The sequence below is a fragment of the Ailuropoda melanoleuca genome, chromosome 3 (genome assembly GCF_002007445.2).
Source record: "Ailuropoda melanoleuca isolate Jingjing chromosome 3, ASM200744v2, whole genome shotgun sequence".
Taxonomy (NCBI): Eukaryota; Metazoa; Chordata; class Mammalia; order Carnivora; family Ursidae; genus Ailuropoda; species Ailuropoda melanoleuca.
In genome coordinates this window covers 97695062-97720985 of record NC_048220.1, presented here as the reverse complement: position 1 = coordinate 97720985, position 25924 = coordinate 97695062, and the positions used below count along the sequence as shown (strand labels likewise).

Sequence of the window (25924 nt, the reverse complement as noted above, 5' to 3'; positions counted from 1 at the left end):
CTGCAATGTTTTTATCATGTGTGTGTATATACACACATTTTTTTTAGTATATATATAATGTGAGACAGAATTGAATCTCCAAATTAGAGGTACTAATGTACACTATGTTCAAAGAAAGATCACGCAAGGAAGGAAGTGAAAGATGGCTCTGGGGAGGAGATATGCTTTGTGCTGGACTTTTTTTTTTCTTTTAAGATTTTATTTATTCATGAGAGACAGAGAGGCAGAGGGAGAAGCAGGCTCCCAGTGGAGTAGGGAGCCCAATGAGGGACTTGATCCCAGGGCCCTGGCATCATGACCTGAGCTGAAGACAGACGCTTAACCGACTGAGCCACCCAGGCATCCCTGTGCTAGACTTTGAAAAAGGAAAATTTGGTTTGGGCAGTTGGGAAGAAGTTGTTCTGGAAGAGAAACAAGGACATTCCAATGTGGGGATGCATAAACAAAGGGATGGGATGAAGGATAAGGTGGGTGACCATAAAGAGACCATAAAGGGATTAGACTATGTAGAGGAGGGACCTGTGTTGGGTGGTAATGAGAGAGGAGGCTAAGTAGATTGGAATAGAAGTTTGATGTGGTGTTAAAAAAAAAAAAAAAAAAAGAAGAAGAAGAATCCAAGAGATTTCTGAATCTTGATTTTCTTGCCTGTAAAATGGGTAGTTTAATTCTTTGATGCTTTACATCTCATCAAGAGCATTGTCTCTTTGGGGTTTTCCTTGTCAACTCGTGTGATGATTTATAATGCAGAATAATGCCACCTTTCTGCCTGAGTTTTCAGTGATGGGGAGGAGTACTGAGTAAAGAGCCCTGTAAAATTTCTTTGGTTTCCATTGTTACAGAAATACAATTCTAGAGCAGATGTTTCTCGGTGAGGCCTCTGGAATGTGTTAAAAGATATTGTTGGAGGGGCGCCTGGCTGGCTTAGTCAGTAGACCATGCGACTCTTGATCTCTGGGGTTGTGAGGGCAAGCCCCACATTGGGCATAGCAATTACTTAAAACAAAACACTGTGGAGATGCAAGAGGGCTCCTAACCACATTAGACCAGAACCTGGAACGTTCTGAACCTGATAATGCTGCTGAATGTCAGCACTACTAGCTCATTTATGTGTGTATGCTCTTGGCATTGAGCATGAAGTAACGCTTGCTACAAAATCTGTTTGGATTCCAGTAACCTTACACAGTATGCATGCCATCTTTCGGAGACCGAGAATGTTCCGGCAGCAGCATAAACCCTAGTCTTTGTACTGGGATCAAGTTAGTCTCTTGGCACAGCTGGGAGAGAGTGCAGCTTTCTCTTGAAAGTGCTATTTTTAGCTGTTTCCAAGGAGATGTTCAGCATGATATTGATAATTGTATTAATCCTCAGTTTACACAATCTGGAAGCAGCAGCTCTTTTCCAGTGTTGACTGCTTAGTGGGCCACTGAGTTGTGATTTGTCAGCCGAAAAAATAAAATGCCTTCCTTCAAATAATTGACTTCAGAAATACGTTTCAGATCTATTCCCTTCACCAGTTCAACTTTTAGTCCTAGTTATAAAGACACTGAGAATAGCATAATGTTTAAACTTGACAAATCACTACGTTATACACCTGAAACTAATGTAACATTGTATGTCAACTACACTTAATTTTTTTAAAATAGGGAAAAAAAGACACTGAACTTTTCCCAGTCCGCCTGCTCAGGCTGGCCATTATCAGTAATTCCTTTTGGGTGTACCTTGGATTTAAGCTTTGCTTACTGGTATCTTAATGTTCTAAATTTTCCAAAGAATGTGATTAAACTCTTTACACACACACACACACACACACACACACACACACACACACACACAGACACGAGTCTGCTCTGGCAGTCTGAGCACTTCATCTGTGTTCATAAAACATTCCTGATGAGTTTGCAATGGAGAACAGACTATAGAGATCAGAAAGTAGCTTGAAATTGGAGTTAAAATAGAGGAGACTAAAAGTTCTTAAAATGCAGATATTAAATTCTAGTTGTTCTTCTTGAACTTGATGAGTTGTTGTTCTTTAAAGAATTTTTGTTTTTGAAATAACCTTTCCAAAGTATTTTAAAGACCTTTAGGACCTGTGTTGCATTTATTCATATGATTATGTAATTTTCTCTTTTACTTCTTAATATGCTACCTGGCATTAATATATGTTCTAACATCAAGCTAACTTTTCATTTCACTGTTAGAACATTATCTGTCAAGTGTGCATTATGTGTGTGTGAATTTAAAATTGGCGATGAATTTGCTACTACTTAAAGGGTTTTAAGTTTGCCTTAATTGAAATCGTTTTCCAATTTTTTAATATTATTTTTTTCATACTCCTTTCACCCATGTCTCCCACTCCCTAACCCTCCCTCTGGCAACTGCCAGTCTGTTCTCTGTATCTATGTGCTTGGGATTTTTTGTGTGTTTTGTTGTTTGGATTCTACATACAAGAGAAATAATAAGATATTTGTCTTTCTTTTATTGATTTATTTCACTTAGAGTAATGGCTTCAAGATCCATCCATGTTGTTGCTAATGACAGGATTTCATCTTTTTATGGCTGAATAATATTCATTATATGTATATATACAGCATGATCTTTTTTTCTTAATTAGGCAAAGAACTTTATTAACCTTGTTTCAAAGTTTATTCCCAGGCTTCTTCACCTTAATTAGCTGCAAAGAATGAATTGTATAGAAGCAAAAATTGAAAAGAGCTGCAGTGTCCAAGGGGGTTGGGCTTAAAAATATTAGAGATTTAGATTTATCAGATCCATGAACAACATTTTAAAAAGCAGTCATAATATAAAATAGCACCTCTCAGGGTGCCTGGGTTGCTCAGTTGGTTAAGCCTCTGCCTTCAGCTCAGGTCGTGATCCCAGGGTCCTGGGATGGATCCCTGCTCAGCGGGGAGTCTGCTTCTCCCTCTCCCTCTGCTGCTCCCCCTGCTTGTGCGTGCACTCTCTCCCTGTCAGATAAATAAAATATTTAAAAATAAAATAGCTCCCAATAACTTCTTCAGGTTTTATCTTCAGAAGTTGACTCAGTTCAGTTTGCTTCATTCTTGGCAGCTTCATCAAAATTCTCCACAAGATCTGGAACTTCCTCATCCTTATCCTCCCCAATAGAAAGTGCTGCTTTTCCATCTGTAGATTGTTTGGGCAGAGCTTCAGCCGGTCTTAAACTAGTCAGCCTGTCTTCACCAAATTGGTTTAAGACAGTAGAATTTCTGTCAGTTGCTCTTTCCGCATGGCCTGGAACGGTGAAAGTGTTCTCTTTCCAGTTATCTGAACTTCAGGGTTGTTAAAGTGCATCAGTGTTCCTTGGTTTGTGAACATATTCATTTCTTCAATACCAGAGATGTCGTTTACCCCTAACTTCTTTAAGGAGAACTGAAGTTTTTTATCATCTGCCATAGCTGTTTTCTGAGCCATCTTCTTTCATCAAGCTGTTCTTTTCACACCGTTGCACACTTGCACTTACAGTTTGGTGGGTTTCTCCTGATTCATGATAGTTTCTTTGATCCTATGGGACTGGAAATGGGACCGAGCAGGGGACTAGGGTTAGTGTTCAGGGAGTCTCAGGCAGACCAGCTGAGATTTAGGCGCATAGACATGGAGATGCAAGATGGCAGCTAGAGGAAGGCTGGAAGTGATGGCTACACCACCATTTCTTTATCCCTTCATCCAGTGACAGACACTTAGGTTGTTTCCATATCTCGGCTGTTGTAAATAATGCTGCAGTGAGCATAAGGGTACATATATCTTTTCGAGTTAATATTTTCATTTTCTTCAGCTAAATACCCAGAGGCTGGGTCATATGGTAGTTCTATTTTTATTTTTTTATTTTTATTTTTTCAGTAGGCTCCATGCCCAGCATGAAGCCCAATGTGGGGCTTGAACTCAGTGACCTTAAGAATAAGACCTGAGCTGAGATCGAGTCTGGTGTTTAACCAACTGAGCCACCCAGGAACCCCTATTTAATTTTTTAAGGAACCTCCTTACAGTTTTCCATAGTGACTATGCCAATTTACATTCCCACCAACAGTGCACAGGGGTTTCCTTTTCTCCACATCCTCATCAACACTTATTATTTCTTGTCTTTTTTATAATAACCATTCTGACGAGTGTGAGATGGTATCTCATCGTGGTTTTGATTTGCATTTCCGTGATGATTAGTGATACTGAACATCTTTTCATGTGTCTGTTGGTCATCTGTATGTCTTCTTGAAATAACTTTTAACTGGATTTATTATGAGGTTTTCTTGGCTTCTAGCATCCAACTCCCTTACCTATCTGGAGGAAATTTCCTGCATTATAATCTTGTTTGGGGACATGTACCCATGTTCCTCATTCCATTCTCTTGACAGCCAAGGCCTGTGAGCTACGCTTGGCTCATTGGATGCTTTTTTTTTTTTTTTTAAGATTTTTATTTATTTGAGAGAGAGTGTATGCGCACAAGCGAGGGTAGGGACAGAGGGAGCGGGTGAAGCAGAAACCCCGCTGAGCAGGGAGCCCAATGCAGGGTTCCATCCCAGGACGCTGGGATCATGACCCTAGCCAAAGGCAGACACTTAACTGACTGAGCTGCCCAGGCACCCTCATTGGATGCTTCTAACCAAGACTTTGAATCTTGACTGGGGCAAAGAAAAGGAAATAGGATTTATTTGCTACTATCACAGCCCTGTTTTAGCCAGATTCTTCCACTAAAAGATAATTAATGCTTTCTTGCTTCTTGACTTAACAGATTTGCCTTGAGTCCTGCCCTTTTTCTTAGCCTGTGTTTTAGACCTCCCAGTGATTCTGTGAGCCCCAATATCTTCCAGTGAATCTTCCCTCTAAATTTTTTTTTTACCTAAGATACAATCTTTTTGCTTGCATCCAGAAATCCTGTTGGCATAGAGAACATTATGATCTAAGCACGTCTGTCCTAGTAGTACTAAGTAAATATGGCTACATTCTTATATTTTGATTCCCATCACCACCACCCATTTTATTTTTTGTATTCCTTTAGAATAACTCTGTTCCATATCTGCTGTATCTAAAAATGAAAAAAAAATAAAAATGCCTTACTGTATCTGCTGTGCATCAGGCCCACAGTAGACACCATAAAAGTGAGACTCATTTCATACCTATCTTTTAGTTTCTTTACCAAGATCCATCATCTAGAGCATAGTAATAAGGCATTTGGGAAACACCCTTATCTCAACAGCTTGTTTACAAATCTGCAGAGACATAATATCTTTACTTTGGTTCCTAATCTTAAGAGTACCAATTGTTTAGGCTCCAGGTTTCTCCTGTGTCTGAAATACCCTGCTAACTATATTTCCTTCCTTTGAAGTTTTTATTTAGTCAGAAGCTTTAAGAATGAAGGTAGAGATTTTTGGATCCTCTCTCTCTCTCTCTAAAGCTCTTTCAAAAGAAGGCAGGCCGTCACTTCTGCCAGTTCTGCTCGTGCCACCCATATTGCTAAGATGCTCAGGGCTGAAAGCACACAGGAGCTCAGCATGCATCTTTGCTCTGCAGAATAACATTCATTCTGCCTGCCTTTGAGTGTGATGGGTGTTCGGCCATCTGTGTGAATGTCTGAGTTGTTAGAAGAAGCTCAGAAACGAGAGATGGATCTGGGTTTCTTCAAACTTCCCGGTAGTAGCCTGCTAACGGAATTACTGCCCTGACCCTGCAGGGGAAGTTTGCTCCCTGTAGTGCACTCTGCAGAGTGCTTGCTGTCTTTTGCATGACAGAAACGTCATAAACCACTTATTTGGATTTTTAAAAATTATTTTACAGAAAAGTAATAGCTCATATTTATTGAGCCCTTATTTGCCAGGCACTGTATTAGGAGCTTTACATGTGTTATCACATTAATCCATAAAACTATAAAACTCCATATTTTAGATAAAGAAACTAAGGCTTAGAAAGATCTGGAACTTGGGTCCAAGATCATTCATTTAATAAGTAGCAGATTCAGAATTTGAATTTATGGTGGTGTACATGCCAGTGGGCATGTTGTTTAGTTTCATTTTGAGTAAATAGAAATTAAGTGATACCTGAATTGCTATTTCGTGCAAAAGATATAAACATAGGAAACCTAGGTTTTGTGTTTTAAACCCCAAGAATGCAATTGATGCTTATCCAGATGACCACGTGTTTCTCTATATTTGTTTGAGATTTAGATAAAACTGACCCAGTTCTCAAAGGTCAAGTTGAAAAAAAAGTCAAGCTAACCTTTTTGTTCACGTGTAACATACTGTGGGAAGTGATGTAATTGTTGGATTTCTTGCAGAAAAGAAGAGAAGAGAGCACTAGACTAAAGGAGGAGGGAAATGCGCAGTTTAAGAGAGGAGGTAAGGCACCTATCTCAGCACTGATGTCTGGTCTTCTTGATTCCTCATCCTGTGTTGGAGTGTGAAGAAACACCAAAAACATTTGGAAACAACTAGCAAACCTAAACTGCTGGCTGTACTTGTTGCTTACCAATACCTTGGAATTTCAGTTTTCCCCAGGTCCAGATCATTCGCACCATGGTGACCAATTACCATGTGTCTTTTGCACAGGCATACTTTTTCTTTTCTGTATTCCACTATAGAACCAGAAGGTAGGAGGGCAGACTTTTCAGCTGATGGCTTTGGAAAACTAACCTAGAACGTTAAAAGGCTGTTTGCTTCATTGATGTAAAAACAGGGTCCCCCTTCTTCACTTGCAACAGTGCTAAAAAACTGGCCCAGTGGTTCCATAATGGCCTAGGGAAGTATTTTCCTTGTACTTTGGTCTTTCATGTGTCTTTTTCTTTGGCTGCCTTAAGTAGAGAGATGTTCTCCATGACCTCCTGTGCTTCTTACATTTGCTTAGGAATAATTTGGGTTCATTCAGTTAATTTGGGGGAAGTATTTGATCTTCTAAGAGCCTTCTATAACACATGTGAAGTGTATGTGCTTTAGAAACGTATCAAAATTGGGACATCTGGGTGGCTCAGTCGATTAGGCATCTGCCTTCGGCTAAGGGCATGATCCCAGAATCCTTGCTCAGCGGGGATTCTCACTCTGCCTGCCACTCCCCACTGCTTGTGCTCTCTCTCACTGACAAATAAATAAAAAAAATTCTCACTCTGCCTGCCACTCCCCACTGCTTGTGCTCTCTCTCTCTGACAAATAAATAAAATTAAAAAAAAAATACCAAAATGTATGTGCTTTAGAAAACTAGAGGTAGTAACATTTTCCCCTAGTTATTTCTCAGATTTAAAATTTTTTTCTTATATCTGGATTAGCAAGTATCACTTTTTTTTTCTAAGTACTAATGGTTCTGATTTTGAAAGCATATCTCTTCGTATTTTAGTGTTAAACATTTCAAACCTGAGAAAGGAGTGAACAGGCAATTTTCTCTTAGTACCTTGACCATAATTCTGTGTGTGGCAATGAGTAAATAAATTTATCACCATTTTCTCCTTTAAGATCTTTAGTCAACCACTGATTTTTACATTGTTGTTCTTAGCTCCATAAAATGTCTCTGCAGACATTTCGGGGAAGCAGTTTTGGCCAAGTTGACTCCATGAAAGCATGATATCTTTAATAAAAATACATACATAGAACTTTTGTCTTTATCCCAAACTGTTAATCCCAGACTTTAGTCTCTTTCATCTGTCCAGTTCGCTAAAAGATTCTTTTTTTTAAGATTTTGTTCATGGTGCACCTGAGTGGCTTGGTCATTAAGCATCTGCCTTTGGCTCAGGTCATGATCCGAGGGTCCTGGGATCGAGCCCCATGTTGGGCTTTCTGCTTGGCAGGGAGTTTGCTTCTCCCTCTCCAGCTTCCCCTGCTTGTGTTCCCTCTCTCGCTGTCTCTCTGCCAAATAAATAAATAAAATCTTAAAAAAAAAAAAAAAGGATTTTGTTCATTTATTTGACAGAGAGAGAGAGGGAGCACAAGCAGGGGGAGTGGCAGAGGGTGAGGGAGAAGCAGGCTTCCCGCTGAGCAGGGAGCCTGATGGGGGCTCGATTCCCGGACTCCGGGACTGTGACCGGAGCCGAAGGTAGCCTCCCAACCGACTGAGCCACCCAGGTGCCCCTCATCTGTCCAGTTCTCTAATCCCCTTTCAATATTCCTTACTAAATTGATAAGCCAAATGAAAGTTTAAACATACCGAACATTCTACTTGAAACCTTTGTTCTGTGAATGTAAAGCTGTGCATTCTCAGATACTGTGGAATACAATAAAACTGGGAATAAAATCATAATGACCTCTCATCTTTTACCTTATCCTCAGATTATATAGAAGCTGAGAGTTCTTATAGTCAAGCCCTTCAGATGTGCCCATCCTGCTTCCAGAAAGACAGGTCTATTCTGTTTTCAAATAGAGCTGCTGCAAGGATGAAACAGGTATGTATGTTTGACCTTTTCTTTTTAAGAAGCACATGAACTTGCAGTGTTTTCATAGGGTAGCTTCTGTTTCAAACTAGCAGAGGGGTTGCGACTCTTGATCTTGGGGTTGTGAGTTTGAGCCCCATGTTGGTTATAGAGATTACTTAAAAATAAAACCTTTAAAAAAAAAGAAAAGGAAAAAGGGGCTTGAAATTGCTGCCTCCCTTTTCCTGCACATGTATTTCCCCACTGTAAAGGGCATCGGGAAGATGGAAAAGTATTTTGCAAAACCTGAGTCAGATTACTGCTAACATTCCTTATTAGAGTGGCCGATTAAACACTTCCTTGGGAGGAAGGCTGACAAAGTCTCCACCAAACTAGGGCAGGTTAATGAAGTAAAAAGCCTAGTAGTGCATGTCCTAGAATAGCTGCAGCTGCTTATTTTAGATCTCTGGAATTCTCGATGAAGACTCAAAGGGAGAGGGAAACACCGATTAAAACTCTCGACTTGAAAATGTTTATTGCTAGGATTCTGATTCTCTGTTGAAAGTGCGGACACTGGGAGAAATGTCCAACAGTTGGGATGAGAGGTGCCCCTAACTGTAAAATAGGTGTCAGGGAAAGTTCAAGAGCATTTTGTATTTCCAAAGGATTGAGAACCAAGTGTGACAGAGTTAATGTAGGCTAACGTGCAGTTGTATTGGTTTCGTACCATATTGGTACTAAAAGTTAGGTTTGGGGGCACCTGGGTGGCTCATTTGGTTAAGTGTCTGCCTTGGGCTCAGGTCATGATCCCAGGGTCCTGGTGTTACAGGATCACAGGGTTCTTGTCTCATGGAGTCAAAGAATGAATCTCGCGGATGCAAAGGGGTGAAGTGAATTGAAAGTTATTAAGTGAAGGTGAGAGCGGAAAGCAAAGAGGAAGCTCTTTCTAGAGGGGGAAGGGTCCCGAATGGGTTGCCACTAGGGCTTTTAGTGGCAGTCTTTTCTGGAGAACTGACTGGGAAAGTGGCCTTGAGTTTCTTGTGCCATCTTGGTTTGAGCATGGACTATTGACAACACCCTTAATTACTTAATTCTTTGAGGTCTGGCCAATTTCTATGATACAGTGTAGCCGCCAAAGAAAAGTACTCCCTAACATCCGAGGCCAGGTGGTCTGTTTCCCTATCTCTTGTTCACTCTGGTGTAGCGCTTTTGCCTGCCAGGAATAGTTTCAGAGCCCAGCCAGGGGCACCCTACTTCTCCCTGCCTGTGCCTTAACCCTTTCCTTATTTACTGGGATTGAGCGCCGCATGGGGCTCCCAGCTCAGTGGGGAGCCTGCTTCTCCCTCTGCTGCATCCACCTCCCGCCTTCCTGTGCTTGCCCAGTGGGCGCTCTCTCTCTCTCTCAAATAAATAAAATATTTTTTAAAATAAATAAATGAAAATAAAAGATTTATTGATTTGTATGCTATTCCTATTTAGTCAACATAGTCAATTTCAGTGGATTGAAATGATGTGAAAGTTTTGGGGAAAAAAAATACCACTTGTCTAAATATGGCTATTTATATCCAAAGCACAAAGAGTAGGTTAATTAGCATACCTTTAAGCAACCACAACGCAAGGTCAAGATTGGGTTAAGTGGCTTTTTTGTTTACATCAGGTATTTATGTTACTTTCTCTTATTGCTGAATTCTCTGGTGCCTCTACCAAAGTCACTTTTGATGACTAGGTTTTTGTTTTTTTTTTTGTTTTTTTTTTTGTTAAAGGGGGGTGGGATGGGGGAATACTTGAATAACTGTACATGAGGAAAGGGGTTTTTTTTGTACATTTAAACTTGTATGTATTATTATTGGATTCAGTTTCTCAGGCGAAGTGTTTTTATTTTTTTTATTTTTTTGAGATTTTATTTATTTATTTGACAGAGAGACAGCCAGTGAGAGAGGGAACACAAGCAGGGGGAGTGGGAGAGGAAGAAGCAGGCTCCCAGCAGAGGAGCCTGATGTGGGGCTCGATCCCAGACTCCTGGGATCGGTTAACACTTAACGACTGAGCCACCCAAGCGCCCCTCAGGTGAAGTGTTTTTAGAGTGATTCGTGTGGGATGGGAGAAGAAATAATTCTAGAGTATAAAAACAGACATTTTGTGGTAGAAGAAATAAAAGGGGTGCGCCTAGATGACTCAGTTAAGCGCCTGCCTTCGGCTCAGGTCATGATCCCAGGGTCCTGGGATTGAGCCCCATATCGCATCGGGGTCCCCGCTCAGCTTCTCCCTCCCTGTGCCATTTCCCCCACTTGTGCTCTCTGGCTCGCTCTCTCTGTCAAATAAATACAATCTTTAAAAAAAAGAAAAGAAAAGAAATAAATAAAACAATTGTTTTAAGTTTACATAGAACAATATTCCTTAATATATTCTGCCACTGATCTGAATTCACACTTAGCTGGAAAAAATCTTATCTTTTGCTTTTGCTTCTTGGAGACATCTCGTCACATTCTCCAACTGGAAACTCCTTGTGAAGGGAGATCAGGTATATCTTCAATTTCAAGAAAAGGCCTATTTGGCTTCTGAGATTTGGAATCTTTGTGTCCACAGTTGCCGAGTTATTGGCACTGCCTGGGTTGAGCTCGCACAGTCGACCGTTTCTTCAGTTAGGGGAATGTGTACGGTCTTGCTGGTCTGTTGTCTGCCACATCTGGGGAGAACTCAGAAGAGAGTTGTTCTATGACTGTTTCCTATACAAAGGATAGGTTTGTTGGTGCATGTTTTGTTTTGTTTTATTCTTTTAAGTTGTACTCCTAATATTTTAAGAAGATTCTATAATTAGAGACATGAAAACTTCCAGGATTAATGCACTAAAGTGATTTAAGGAGCATATTCTGAGTTTTTCAAGAAGTGGTGGGTTAACTGCTTTAAGAAGAATTTCTGAAAGGCACATTTGCAGGCCCAGCATCCTGACTGAGTGACACTGACCAAGCTTTACATTTCACATCTGGAGAAAAAAAGGCAAACTGGAGTTAGCAGAGTTTCAGCTCTAAGCCTGGCTACACAAGAGCAGACAAAGCCCTAAAAGTGTAGGCCCTGAGTTTTTAAAACTGTCCTTATATATTATATATATTGTGGTGTGTGTATCTATGAGTTATGAAAGGATGGCAAGTAGGTTCTGATTTTTTTTATATACTGCACTTTGGAGACTGCCACTCTTAGCAGCAGACAGTGCCTGAGGGGTTCGTAGCCTATGACCTGTAACAAAGGATTCCGCAGTAAAATACCATATTTCCTTGATCTGCAGAGGCTGATTATTGATAAGATGCACTGCAATGTCGTGGTCCCTGAGGGGCACAGAGAATACCACCACCAGTGTACATAAGTTGTAAAGATTTACTCCTGTTTCAGAAACTTTAAAATATGAAGTTGTATGTCTTACATTTATAGAAATATAGTAAATTGGGAAAATAGTGACTTACCCAGAGTTACACAGATTTCTTTACTACAGGACTTCATAGAACTTTTAATATGTGAATTGTTAATGATGAACATTGGATGGGATACAGTATAGTTAGTGACTCCCAGATGACTCTGGAACCTTTTTTGTTAACAGGCAAAATGCCAATGACCTAAAATTCACCATTTTAACCATTTTAATCTATACAATTCAGTATCATTAAATACAGTCACAAGATTATGCAGCCATCACCACTGTCTGGTTCCAGAACTTTTTCATAACCCCAAAAGGAAGCCCTGTACCCCTTAGATAGTCACTCCCCATCCTGGAATTTTGATTGAATTCTTAAATTCAGCTTGATAGACATTGCTCTAAAATAATGTGCAAAATATTTAGTATTTTCTACAGTAGCCATTATGGGAAGTATTGAACATTTCTTCTTCTTTTTTTTAATATTTATTTATTAGAGAGTGTGTGCCCATGCATGTGAGAAGAGGGAGGGGCAGAGGGGGAAAGAGAGAATCTGAGCAGATTTCCTCCTGAGCGCAAAGCCCAGTGCAGGGCTCAATCTCATGACCCTGAGATCATGACCTGAGCCGAAGTCGGGAGTTAGATGCTCAACTGACTGAACCACCCAGGCGCCCCTATTGAACATTTATTTGAATTAACATTTCTGTGGTATTGTAGAAAACATTTAATTTGGGGAAAGAAGACATTTTAGAGCTCAAGGGGCTAAGTAGCAGGTTAGTGTCAGAGCTGGAATTGCAGTCTAGTTCTTTAGACATCTAGCATTCTTTTCACTGTGCCATACATCTAGATTCAGCAAGGTAAATTAGTTAGATACCTCATTTCATGAATTGTTTTGTATTTTTGTTTCATCAATGGATAAATAAAGATTTATAACCGAGGGATGCCTAGGTGGCTCAGTCAGTTAAGCATCCGTCTCTTGGTTTCAGCTCAGGTCATAATCTCAGGGTCCTGGGATTAAGCCCTGTCTTGGGTTCTGAGCTGAGCATGGAGTCTGCTGGAGATTATCTCCCTCTCCCTCTGCTCCTGCCCCTGCTTGCTCTCTTTTTTCTCTCAAATAAATAAATAAATAAATAAATAAATAAAATATTAAAAAAAAAAAAAAGATTTGTAACCGAGACTAATGACAGGCCACACTGTGTGTCTATAATGGACCATCTGTATACTTTCTGGAATATACCACTTGGGGTGTGATAATATAACAGCTAGCCAAAGAGGAGGGTTATGAACGGTATTCAGTCATTTGCCCTGCTTATTGAGCATAACTATTTCTCAGTATCAGCATTGTAGTGTGAGGTGCCTTGCAAATATAATAGGTCAATTGCAACAGTCTGTAAAGATGTTAGGAAGAAACTACTTGAATAATTTGTTGCTAGGAGTCTTTCACGTCAGAGCTGTCACCGTGTTTTGAATTTTAGCTTGGAAGTAACATGCATGTTTCATGTGACTTCTTTGAAGACCATTGTGCATGTCCATAAGCAGTTATTAATGTTATATTTCCTTTTAGGACAAGAAGGAGATGGCCATCAGTGACTGCAACAAAGGTACAACTTTTTAGTCTTATTATATGTTAACATATAAGAGCATTACCTCAGCTGGACAGATAGTCAGATGTGTGTAGTTGACCCTTTAACAACATGGGTTTGAACTGCATGGATCTACTTATACGTGGATTTTTTTCAATAAATACAGTAAAGAACACTAAATGTATTTTCTCTTACGATTTTCTTATTAACATTTTCTTTTCTCTAGTTTCCATTCCTGTAAGAATACAGTCTGTAATACATATGCACAGTACATGTTAATCAACTCTTTGTTACTGGTAAGGCTTCAAGTCAACAGCAGGCTATTAGTAGTTAAGTTTTGGGATTGCATGGGGGTTGGGGGCCAGCGCCCCTAACCCCCGCATTGTTCAAGGGTCTCGAGTACTTTATATGTGTATACTCTTACTCGGGGACCTCTGAAGAAGCAGCTTTATAGTTGGGCCTTCCTAGAGGTGCTACATAGTAGGAGTCCTCTTAGCATATAGACACACATTTGAATGGATAGTTCTGTCAGTTTATCCTGTATTAGTAAATATGTGAAGAAAAATTCAAAGCTACCTTGGCAACAGAAACTTGTGGAACAGAATTTACTTCCTGTAGTGTCTAAATTACTTTCCTTGGGGAGTGAGATTGAAGATCTTAGCTGCTGCTAGGGCATATGGATCTTTGTGTTTGTGGGGGAGGGGGCAGCTGCGGTGAGGGGCAGCTTCTGTTAGGGAATTGGTAGTCTCTTCACATGCAGAATTCTTCCAGACCCACTTGCTGTCATTTTAATTACTTTTCAGGTTCCACACAGTGAACCGAGTCTTTGCTCTCTGATACCTGAGTTCTGATATGGTCTTCTCATCCCACCAACTTACAGAGACACTCCCAGCCATAGGATCTCATTTGGTGGTTGGTGGTTGGTTGGTTTGGGTTTTTTTCTTGTCTTGTCTTTCTGACCAGCTTGGTTTGGAAAACCCACATAATCACTTTTCCTTGCATCCTACTACTCATGAGTTTCTAGGAAATTACTAGTTTTTGGAAATTTTTTTTTCGATTTTCCATCTTTGGGTAATACTTTCTTAGAGAATTGAAAAGTTAGAAAGAACCTTATATGTTATCTGGTCCTACTCATGCTTGGCATGAATTTCTCTCCTTTTTTTTTTTCTTCTTGGCAGTAATTAATCACCTTCTCTTTTGGCTTTCTTTTCTTTACTACTTGATATTTCTTGGTATCCGAATGAAATTGTTAGTACCTTTGAATCTCGCAAAGTACTTTTGATCTATTATATGTTGGGCTGGAACTAATGCTGAATGTGCTGTTTTGTTTGGAGGAAGGTGTTTAATTTATGTGAGACATGTGGCTTAGAAGAGTTTAAATTAGGAACATGTTACTGATGTTCAGACCCTCTTTCTGTAACCAGATCATTAGAAAATTCCTTGTAAACCTGATTAGCAGGGCATAGGAAACATAGTTCATTTCCAGCTGTACCCCTAAGTGTAGGAGCCTTGCCAAGAAAATGAGAGGAAGTGGAGGAAAGTGTTTTCAAGGTTGTTTTTGGGATTTGCTTGAACCAGTACTCACGTGCTTATACATAGTCTGTGGACTGCATGCATTGTATCCAAAGGCAAAATCATTGACAGTAGTATGGTTCATTTGTATCAAGGTACCTTCCCCCTCACCTCAGTACTCCAGACACAGTTCATAAACCTTGGCAGAGGACTTCCTGAGGTCATATTGGAGCTCGTTAGCACTAATCACATGCCACTCACCTTAGAGTTTTCAGCTTTGGCATAAAGTTAAAGTTCATTCTCTTTATATGGATCAGGACGGAAAATCACATGTTTAGGATGCTATGTTGATTTTAGAGGTTTTTATAAAGTACTCTTGGGACAAGTTCTTTCTCTTCAATATACATTAGCATTGCTAGAATAGGAGGCAGTATCTGGGTTAAAATGTAAATTAGGGGGTTGGGTTTTTTCAAAGGTGTAGTAGAGGTCACTGGAGAACTTTTCCTATGGATATTATGATATTGCCTTTGGGGATATTTTAAGAGAATACGATGTACCAGACTAAGGGGAGGTTGACTACATGTAAAGTTGAAATGTTATGGGATTTGGGTTCTTTCAGAAAACCTTCTGAACCGGTATCTCCCCCTAACTACTGTACCATTTCTCTGAACCTCTTCGTCACAGTAATAATCTATACTTGCTGTGTCTACTTTGTCTTCTCCTATTCTCTCCTCATTCCACATCCACTAGGCTTCTGTTCCATCCATGCCACTGGAAACTCATCTTGTAAACGTCACCCACCACTTTATCTTGCTAAATTCAATAGGTGCCTCTCTGTCCTCTCTTTGCCTTCCCAAAGCATTTAGTACAGTGTGTCATTCGTCAGGTTTTTTTCTGTTTCGTTGGCTATTCCTTACTCTGCTTTGCTGGCTTCTGTGTTAGCCTCAACATTTTTAAAGCCACTAGATTTTAGTCCCACATAGAGCCCTCTTATTTTTTTTCCTCTCTAAATTTTCCTTGTACGATCTCATCCAGTTCTGAAACATTAAATGCCATCTATATGCTGCAGTGTATATCTTCAGCTCTTCCCTGTGGTCTGGACACCAGTATCCCATTGCAAACTTGACATCTCAAGATTCTTGGATGTCTGGTAAGCAGTGAAGATTTAAGGTGCCCAGAACAGGCTGGGGCCTCCCCAGTCCACTCACCCACATACCCACAAACAACTTGCAGTTTGATTTTTTTCATTCTTATAAACAGCATTTCCATCCATTCACTTGCTTATTCTTTCCTTCATTCTACCTGGTTAAATTAATTAGCAAGTCCTATGGGCTCTAATTCAAAGACATATACTTAATCTGGCCTTTTCTCTCCCTCTCCACAATGACCAGCTTAGCCAACATTCTCTGTCATCTGGACCACTGCAGTAGGCTGCCAGCTGTCTCACTGCTTTCATTCTTACCCTCCACACTGCAGCCAGAGGAATCCTTTAAAACTGTAAATCAGATGATGTCTTTAGTCTGCTTGAAACCATTCCAGTGGCTTCTCATCACACTTAGGAAAAAGTGTAAGCACCTTTCCCTGGCCAACAAGGCCTCCATGATCTGGTCCTTGCCTGTATCTTCAGCCTTACCTCTTCCCTAGCCCCAAACCTAGTCACTAACATGCCAAGGTTGTTATTGTTTTGGAGCCTTTACTCTTGTTGGTCCCTTTTCCTGGTACACTTCTTCTTTCAAATGGCTGGCCTCCCTCATATGCTCCCTTTTCGTAGTCTTTGACCACTGTCTGAAGTTACCTTATTTCCCCTTTCACTTGTATTTACTTACCTTGTTTCATTTTTCTATATAGCATTGTGACTGTCTGAAATTATATACTTTATGCTGTCTCCTCTTGCCTACTAGAATAGCTTAACGCTTTGTGAGAAGGAGGACTTCGTCTGTCTTGTTTACACTGTCCTCCAGAGATGCACCACATGAGGTACAGATAATAGGTACTAAAGAAAGAGTTACTGAAAACACGAATGAATAAAAATTGAGTATATTACTTGAAGAAAAAAAGATCTAGAGCTATGACCTTGCTGTCTAGCAGAAAAAGAAACAACTCAGAAGAGTAGGAGAAATGCAGTATAGTTGATCCAAAACATGGGCAAAGGATTTGCAGAAGGGCAGTCATTGCTGGCTAAAGGACTGGATATTATGCATCAGTGACCTACAGGTGTTGGAACAGAAGTCTGAAGGAACAATGAGGATTTAGCTAAAAATGTAACCTCGGTAGTCAAGGCATAACCTTGGTTGTTGAAGCCTGGAAAGAGAATGATAGCAGAGTCTGCCACCAAACTATTTTCCCTCAACTCTTTAATTTGTACCTTCAAATTCTCTCTCACTTTTGCACTGTGCACATGGGCTCTGTGTTCTGGCCCATTCTGAACTAGACAAAGGACAATTATGTGAAAACAGGACTTTGGGTGTAGACCTGAGTTTCATAAGCTACAGCCAACAAGCCAAATCCAGCCTGCCACCTGCTCGGGTACAGCCCCCGAGCTGAATATGGATTTTACATTTTAAATGGTTGGAAATCAAAAGAGAAATATTTTGTGGCATGGGAAAATTATATGAAATTCAAAGTTCAGCGTCCATAAAGAAAGGTTTCTTGGAGTGCAGCCATGTTTATTTACTTCTACACTGGCTGCGGTTTCTTTTGTGCTACAGTAGCGGGGCTGTGTAGTTGTGAGAAGGACGGTCTGTCCTGCAAAGTGGAAATTATGTATTGTCTTGACCTTCACAGAGAAAGTATGCCAGTGCCAGGTGTAGCCTTTGACAAATGACTCTTCCTTTTAGACCCTTGGAGGCTGGTTAATAAAGAAACACACTATAGCTAGGCACGTGCAGGCCCTTTTTCTTCATGGTAACAATGATTTCTTCTCTTTTTACAGCAATTCAGTTAAACCCCAGCTATATCAGGGCAATACTGAGGAGAGCAGAGTTGTACGAGAAAACGGACAAACTAGATGAAGCCCTGGAGGACTATAAATCCATATTAGAAAAAGATCCATCCATACATCAAGCAAGAGAAGCTTGCATGGTAAACCTAAGTTTTAAAAACTATTTTTTGTTCTGTTCCCTGTGTTGCTACTCCGTGAATCTTAAATAATCCTCTGGGACCCAACTACCTTCCATTTATATATTTTTAAGGGCTTATCGAAATATATGGGAGATCTAACTTTGAAGTGGTGGTCACAGACCCTCTGGGACCGTGTCCCATTTACTCTCCATTCTGTGTTACCTGTGTAAACCTTTAATCCGTAGGGTTGACGAGAACTCAGTTTCATTGTTGGACTAGGGAAATCTTGTACAGTTTAGTCCAGAATGAGTCTGAGTATTAGAGGTAATAAACTTTGGGTTTTCTGCCCATCCTTTTCAGTCACCAAGTTTCTGTTTACTATCATATGGCCAGCATACTTCCAATTAAGTATATTTTAGATTAGTCTTCTTATCTTTCTTAAAGTTACTCTTGCTCTTGTCCATGGTACTACAGATCCTCTTGGTTCTAATAAACATCATAATATTTTTATGTCAGTCATCAATTAGCTAAATGTTACTGGTTTTCTCCCCTTAAAAATAACTCCAGGGTCCCTTGGATGGTGCAGTCGGCTGAGCCTCCGACTCTTGTTTTCAGCTGGGGTCATGATCTCAGGGTCGCGAGATCAGGCCCCACACTGGGCTTCTCAGGGAGTCTACTTAAGATTCTCTCTCCCTCTGTCTCTGCCCCTCCCCTTGTGCTCTGTGTCTCTAAAATAAATAAGTCTTAAAAAAAAAAATTTAAAAACCCTCCAAATCTGTGCCTCTAGTTTTAGCAGCACCCTGTATGTCTAACGTCAGAGCGGCATATACTCTAGAAGACGTGCTGCAGAATCCGACGTATAAGCGTTATTGCCCCCCAGCTAGTGGATGTTCAAATAAGTTCGGGAAACACTGGCTTCATGAAGCAGGTTTCTTCACTGCCAAACTTTTCAGAGAGCCATTAGGATGGAGAGGTCTGTTGTGAACACCAGCGCAAAGCAGAGATCGCAGGCCTCCAGCAGGCAAGTGGGGAGGGAAGCTGCAGACATGTTTTATTTAAGCCAGACTTTTGTTGTTGGTTTTTAATTGAAACCAACATTTAAAAATGGGAAGATTTTACTAGATGAAAATCTAAGTCGGACCCCTCTTCAAGTTCGGGAGATTTGGACATCCTGGGTCCTTCTTGAACGGCTGTGTGTTGGCATCCAGCTGGCACTCTCCACTTTGCCACTGACTCCACCACTCTCTATTGCCTGCCGGAACACGGATTCCTTTCCTTATTTACATTTCCTGTCTGGCTGCTGAGAGCGTTTGAGCCTCTGCTATGCTGGATTTCATTTCAGACGTGAGAAATGTTGACTAATCTCCCTGCATTTAATGTCCTAGGTGGTTTGGGTTTTGTTTTGCTTTGTTTTTATACACACTTGAGATGAATTCCTTCAATAATAACTGATCTTTTATTTATTTAGAAGTGAAATAATGGGAGACAGACTGGTTTGGATCATTTAAAAACATAAGCAGTTTGAAACTGGTTTTAACCCTTTATCTGACCTTTAACATCTCTGAATGGTGGTAGGATTGACTTAAATTTGACACAAGGAAAGGGAATAGAGTTCTTAAAATTTTAGCCAAACTCTTGGGAGCCTTTATTCTTATCACATTGGTTTTAAACCTTCTGTAAAAGGGAGCCTTTTATATTAGTTGTTATATGCATAAAGAATTTATTTTATTTTGAATTATTATACCTGGGTTGTTACTAAAATTGCAGAGTGCTTAGGGCCAATTACAGAGCTACAAGCAGCCATACAAGACTCTAATCTAGATCACTGCTTTTCAGGTGAGATGTTTTGGTTTCCAGGGACATTTGGCAATGTCTGGAGACACTTTGATTGGCATGACTAGAATGGTACTCTTGGCATCTAGTGGCCAGGGATGCTTTAAACCTCCTATAATGCACAAGACAGCCCTCACAACAAAGAATTACCTGGTCCAGATTATCAGTAGTGCCAAGACTGAAAAACCCTGAGTAGGTGATTCATTTAGGAACATTCAATATTGATCTGACCCCTTCTCAACAAATTAGATTATATTAAGAAAGGACTTCAAGTTAAAAAATACAAGTCAGCCAAAAAAATTAAAAATACATAACCCATAATCCTACCACCTAAATATACCGCTGTAAACATCTGGAGTGTATTTTTTCAGAAATCTTTTTGTCTATATATTTACCAGATTTTTATTGAGGGTCCTCCCTGGGCCACTGTGCTGTGTCTGTGTAGCTTGCCCACAAAGGCTTGGTTTTTCTGTATTTAATAGGGTCTTACATATGTACATCATCCATCCTGACTTTCACGTTTAGCTTGTTTCTCAAATTCAAAATAAAGCCAAAAAATTTTTCACCGGCCCTTGTTTCTCTTTCCCCCTCAGAGATTACCTAAACAGATTGAAGAACGTAATGAAAGGCTAAAGGCAGAGATGTTAGGTAAGTTTGCTTCCCTTACTTTCTCATGACCCTAGTAGCTAGGAGGGGGGCATGCGGGACAGCAGGGTTTTGTGTTCGCTGGAGGAGAACGCAACAGTTAGAAGTAGCTTTGGGGCCCGTCATTTGTGGTGTGAGCCATACCATGGTGCTGGCAAGGTCTGTGCTGTTTTGACTCCAAAAGAGTTAGAGTGGCTTAGAGAGGATGTCAGCTTTTGAAAAACTAAACTTCTATTTTGTTTTTCCTGAGAAATTTTCTTGCCTTCAAGAATGTAAACATGATTCAACCTGGGATCCTACTAACCTCTCTTTCAGATCATGAATTTCACGAAAACAGTTCTTCGTTGAGTAAACAACTTATGTTTTTAATTTCATTAGAATACAGCTACTGCAAGTCAAAACCGTGTCAGAACCAAAGGAATGTTTGTTTTGAAATTGGCATTGAGAGTCCCATTAGCGTTTGAGAGGGCAGCAGTTAGGAGTAAATAGGAGACAGAAAACTGTGAGTGGAGTGCAGGGCAGATGGACTCAGTGGTTTAGTTCTCGTATCTGCCAAAGCATTTTATAGTTGGAATCAGAGAAGTGCTCCCATGAATAGTCTGTTTGACTAAGGGGAGTAAAGGTTCTTGGACAGAGACCTGCCCAGCATATTCTGATCATAACCTGTCTGATATTTCCCTGCTCAAGATCTGCTTTGTGTTCTTTCTTATGAATATTTTCTAAATCTACCATGTGAATTGAATTTAATATATTGCAATCACATGGGCCTAAAGGAAAATTCTTAAAATAAATTGAGCTTGGCCATTCATGACCTTTAGGCATCATATCCAGAGAAGGAGAGCCTATTTTCGAAACAATCACTGCTAGCAGAGCTGATTGAGAAGAAGCCATTAAACCTAAACAGTCCACAACCCTCTGGCCCCTGCTGAGAACCGTTCTAAAGTTGGGGAGACTTCTGGAGCCTTCCCCAGTTTTTCCAAAAGACACTCTTTCCCTAATTTACATATTTAAATTTGACACCATGTTTGAGCAGAAAAATTATTTTGGAGGTGCTCTTTCTTCAAAGAAGAGGGAAAAAAGCATTTTCCACCTATTCTAACATTGACCCTTTGTTTTAGAAAAAAGATAGTATGTGTCCTTAGCTGAGCTGTATTTCATGCTGAAAGAGATGATGTCAGGGTGGCCATGGTGGACTTGAAGAAAACCCTTAGGCGTTGTTCTCTGGGTCCATTTTTTTGAGCCCGTATGAAACCCTAAAGGGATGGATATAAACTGAATCTTGCAGCTATTGTCCATTCCAGATAGAATCAAAACTACACTTCTCCTTGCCTGGCTGGCTCAGTCACTCTAAATTCTCATAAGCTGAAGTTTCTGTCTCCAGGGCTTTGGGTTTTACTTATATTGTCCTCTTGGTTTGAAATTTTCAAGTTGAATTCATTCTCAGTTGCTTCTGTAATAAATTCTCCTCTCATCAGACTTGAACAGTTTAAGTTGTTTGGTAAGTATTATGTCAGTTTGTTGTTACACAGAAATAATGTGAATGGCTAGACTCCTTTATCTTCTTACTAAGTATAAGGATCACAAATAAGATATTGCTTGCAGGTGTTCCCCACCATCGGAGAGCCTAAAAGGGAGAAAGCACTCTCTGTATGGAATCTTAGCCCCACAAAAGCTCTCTGGAGTTCTTCCCTCCCTGTTACAGATGCCATAATTGAGCTTCATGTGCTGCGAGATCCTGGGAGGCTACTTACTGTGCAAAATAATGCCACCCCTTAGACGCTCAGAGCAAGTGTTTTGCAGCGGAGTGCACGATTTTTAGTGCTGGTTTCCCTGGAAATTGCTGGCTCCTGCTGAAAAACTAGCAGTTAAAGATGAGAAAAACTGCTCAACACCATTTGTCATTGGCATTTATGAAGTTAGGTAATCATTTAACAAGCTGAGCTTTTATTGAGCTTTGTCCGGTAATCTTCGACTTGCTTTTTCTTTTCTCAGTAACTCGACTTCCTTTTTGTAAGAAAGAAGAGCTCTGTAGCTGCCTCCCTGGGGAAAAAAAAATCCCAGTTGGAATAATGAAAGGGTAGAACACACTTAAACATATTGCTCCTCCCTTTCTAGCCTCTCATTTAGAAATATCATTAGAACAAGCGTGGCGACCCAGAGTGGCCGTCAGTCATAGGGCGACCCAGAGGGGCCCCCCAGGTGCACCAGAGAACTTCTTTTTAAGAAAATCTTATGTGATTACACCAAATCAGAACAGCTAATAAAAAAAAGGCATATAGAGAACAAAGAGTGGTGTATTATTTGTATCAGTTCAAATGTATAGCATTTATATAATCAGAATAACCAGGCAAGTTTGAGGAACATAAAAATTTGAAATCAGATTTGGATAGTAGGCACAGCCTATTATGAGTATCTGTATCTAATTTATTTCTGGTTTTGATTTCACAGCATTAAATTTTTTGTGCACATAGGTAAATAGTAGAAACCATTTCCAGGGTAGAACTGATGAGACATTTTCAGAATCCCTGCGGCCCCAGGCCCGGCGGGCGGACGCTGTGGGCGGGTGCTTAGCGCACTGCCGCCTTCAGGAGCGCCTGGAGCCACAAGGCTGGTCACCCTCGCGGGGGACGGACCGGGGCCTTCCTGGCATTGGGTTCTGTCTGCAGGGGGCGATAAGGGGAGGCCAGCTGATGATGCAAACCTAGATCTCTGTATAAGCCGTGGTTGCAAATAGAAAAGAATGGGCTGAAGACTTTCGTTATCATCGTTTGTAAATTGTTTGTCCTGTATCCTGGCCCAGCCATGAAACCTCAAACAAGTAGAATTGCTCAGGATCTGTACGTGTATGTTCGTGGTTCTTCCTTGACCTGTCTTCCCGTATTGAAGTATGAGGTAGAACATAAAGTTGTTTGCTTTCTCCAAAAAGTAAGAGGGACGCTCCGCCCGGGCGGCCTGTCCCGCCAGTCACTAGAGACAGGCGTCCACAGTTAGTTTTTAGTACCAGGCTTCCGATCAAGATTCCACTGGCCAGCTACAGAAGCAAGTTCAAAGTGCACGTTTTCGGGCTCCACCCCCATCCTGGTGAATGCAAGATCAGGGAGGAGCGCAGCACTCTTGAGTTCTGACAGCCCCTCCAGGTGCTTCTGGGGCACACTCGAGTTTACCCAGCACTGTGTGGGCGTTTGACTGCTACGTGGGGGCAGCGTGAGGCAGCTCAGGAGAGGACCGAAAGGCGGGGGTGGAGGTGCATTGCAGGGATGCGGCCAGGAGTGGTCAGCCGCTCTGCTCTGAGAGCTCTCTCCTGAGCAGAAGCAGCGTGTCACTGAGTTCTGCCGCTCCCTCCTTGTGCTATAGCTGCAGCAGAGAAAAAAGAAAAAGCAGACATTTCAGAACGCACTAGACCTGAGATCTCAGACAGCTGTGGCCAGCCATTCTTGCCATGTTCCGTTGCTGGTGTTTATTTGGACAAGCTGTCACTGGAGAAATCGAGTCAGCTCACTGTAGGTTGTCACCATTTACCAAGTGGCAGCAGCTTCAACCCAGGTCCTTTGGGTTGTTCAGTAGCAGGTAGAGCTTGTGTTCTAACGTTCCATGAAATGCTGCTCTTCTTACCTTAACCAAGAGCTGCCGGGTTCCTATCCTGACCTGGAAAACCTAGAGCCACCCCTTGAAACTCACTGATTCCCCCATAGGAACCAGAGACCAGGGGCCGGGCATAGCCCAGTACGCCTTTCCCCTCACGGGCGCCCGTGCTACTTCCTGCCTGGCTGCTCGGACGCACAGCTGGGCCTTGCTCACCATCCAGCCTGGGTCTTCCCCCTGTACCCTCACCTCCTTACACCCTCTTGGAACATATTTCTGCTGTCCTGATTCCTGACGTTTCTCTGGTATTCGCTCCTGGCTACTAGCAGCCTCATGAGTGCACATTTCTGGACTGATCTAAGAACACCATCTTGCCTGACGCCATGATCAAGAACTACATATGGGAACTTAGGAGTAACTTGTTCATTAGCTTGGCAAAGATTTGACACATTCTTTTGGCTCTTCCTGTGCATTACATACTTCTCTGCTCTGCATGGTGGGGTTCTAGAACCAGCTCCCTTACCCAAGGTCACAAGGAAGTCTTGACATTGTCACTGACTCTTAAAACTGCTGAAGTCATACATGTGGATACCCTGGAAATCCAGGGTCTTGTTTTCATATTTCTCTTCATGCCACCCTGCCTAATACTCATCAGAGACGAGACATGCAGTGTTTTGGACTCTGGCCACAGGAGCGTCTCTGAATCACTTCCTTGCTGCAGTTATTCCGTCAGGGAGTATCAGCCTGTAGGTTCTCACTGCCCTGCTTTCTGCCTCATTTCCTGGTTGGCATTCCTTCAGCTCCTCTCAAGAGAACTGCTCCCGCTTCTCTGACAGTTCTTGGTAAGGCTTATTTCAGCCTCCACGTTCACCCAAGAGCTCACATAGGCATTTGATTTGGCTGTGAATTTTAGCTTCCATATTCTGTGTTGTCTTTTGATAAGGCTTTTACTCAGAGGAAAGCAAGTGGCAGCTTGTGTGGCTTAGGACCTGCCTCATAAGAGGAAATGCAGTGTTAGGATTCACTTGTATCCCATTGGGCCCAAACCCGAGGGATCTTAAGGACGTGAAAACAAATGGCATTGCTGGATCCCCTCGGGGTAGATGGACTACTGCACAGCTAGTATCTCCAAAGAGAAGTTACACATAATGAGTCCATTGGGTTATTGAGATACAGTATTGCTTGGAGGCCTAGAAACGAATATTTATCAGATCTGGATCCAGTGACCAGGGTTGATCTCTCGTCCTAAACGTTCTTGTCTCAGCACAAGCAGTTTTGGACTCTTCTCTTTGCCTTCAGTCTAGTCTGGCAGAGGAGATCCTACATTAGGGACATGCTGACACGTTCCGGCTGGGTGATGGTGCCAGATCTGCCACAAGGGGAAATAAGGAAACCTGAGTACTGCCCCGTTAGGGAAGGTGTCAAATTTGGCAGCCAGTGGAAAGGGTGGCAGACAGGCTGGTTTGGCCAATGATCTTGTCTTAGGGACCAGGAGGCTGTGTTAGTCCCTGAGCGTCCATCCTGACTCTAAACAGCAGCAGGACAGCACGGCATGATTGTGTATGTGTTTATGAGCATGACCCTCAACTGAAGGCGCTTCTCTGCTGTTATAAACAGCAAAAGATGAGTTTTTCAGAAACCATAAATTTGTTGGTTCGACCATAATACTTTGCTCTGTTCCCTTATGTTCTCACTGGCCTCAGTCTGATTTCAGAGTTGCCTTTTTTTTTTTAATTTTTGATTTTATTATTATTATTATTATTATTATTACTTAGGAGGTGGGAGGGGCCGAGGGAGGGGGACAGAGAGAATCTTAAGCAGGCTCCACACCCAGCGTGAGCTGGACATACGGCTCCATCTCACAACCCTGAGATCATGACCTGAGCCAAAATTAAGAGTCAGATGCTTAACTGACTGAGTCACTCAGGCACCCCTTAAGATTTTATCTTTAAGTGATCTCTACACCCA

The 25924-nt window shown here is 41.3% G+C and overlaps 1 protein-coding gene and 1 pseudogene across 2 annotated transcripts in view; one reads left to right on the top strand and one right to left on the bottom strand.

Annotated features, from left to right (window-relative positions):
• TTC1 (tetratricopeptide repeat domain 1) overlaps positions 1 to 25924 on the top strand; it is a 45355-nt gene that overhangs the window by 15655 nt on the left and 3776 nt on the right. For both annotated transcript variants that reach the window (XM_034656790.1, XM_002912510.4), the window contains 5 exons: positions 6281 to 6341; positions 8256 to 8368; positions 13306 to 13342; positions 17769 to 17917; positions 20323 to 20377. In XM_034656790.1, the coding sequence (XP_034512681.1) occupies positions 6281 to 6341; positions 8256 to 8368; positions 13306 to 13342; positions 17769 to 17917; positions 20323 to 20377 (415 nt within the window). The remainder of the gene's footprint in view (positions 1 to 6280; positions 6342 to 8255; positions 8369 to 13305; positions 13343 to 17768; positions 17918 to 20322; positions 20378 to 25924) is intronic.
• Positions 2952 to 3769, bottom strand: LOC105235725 (annotated as a pseudogene).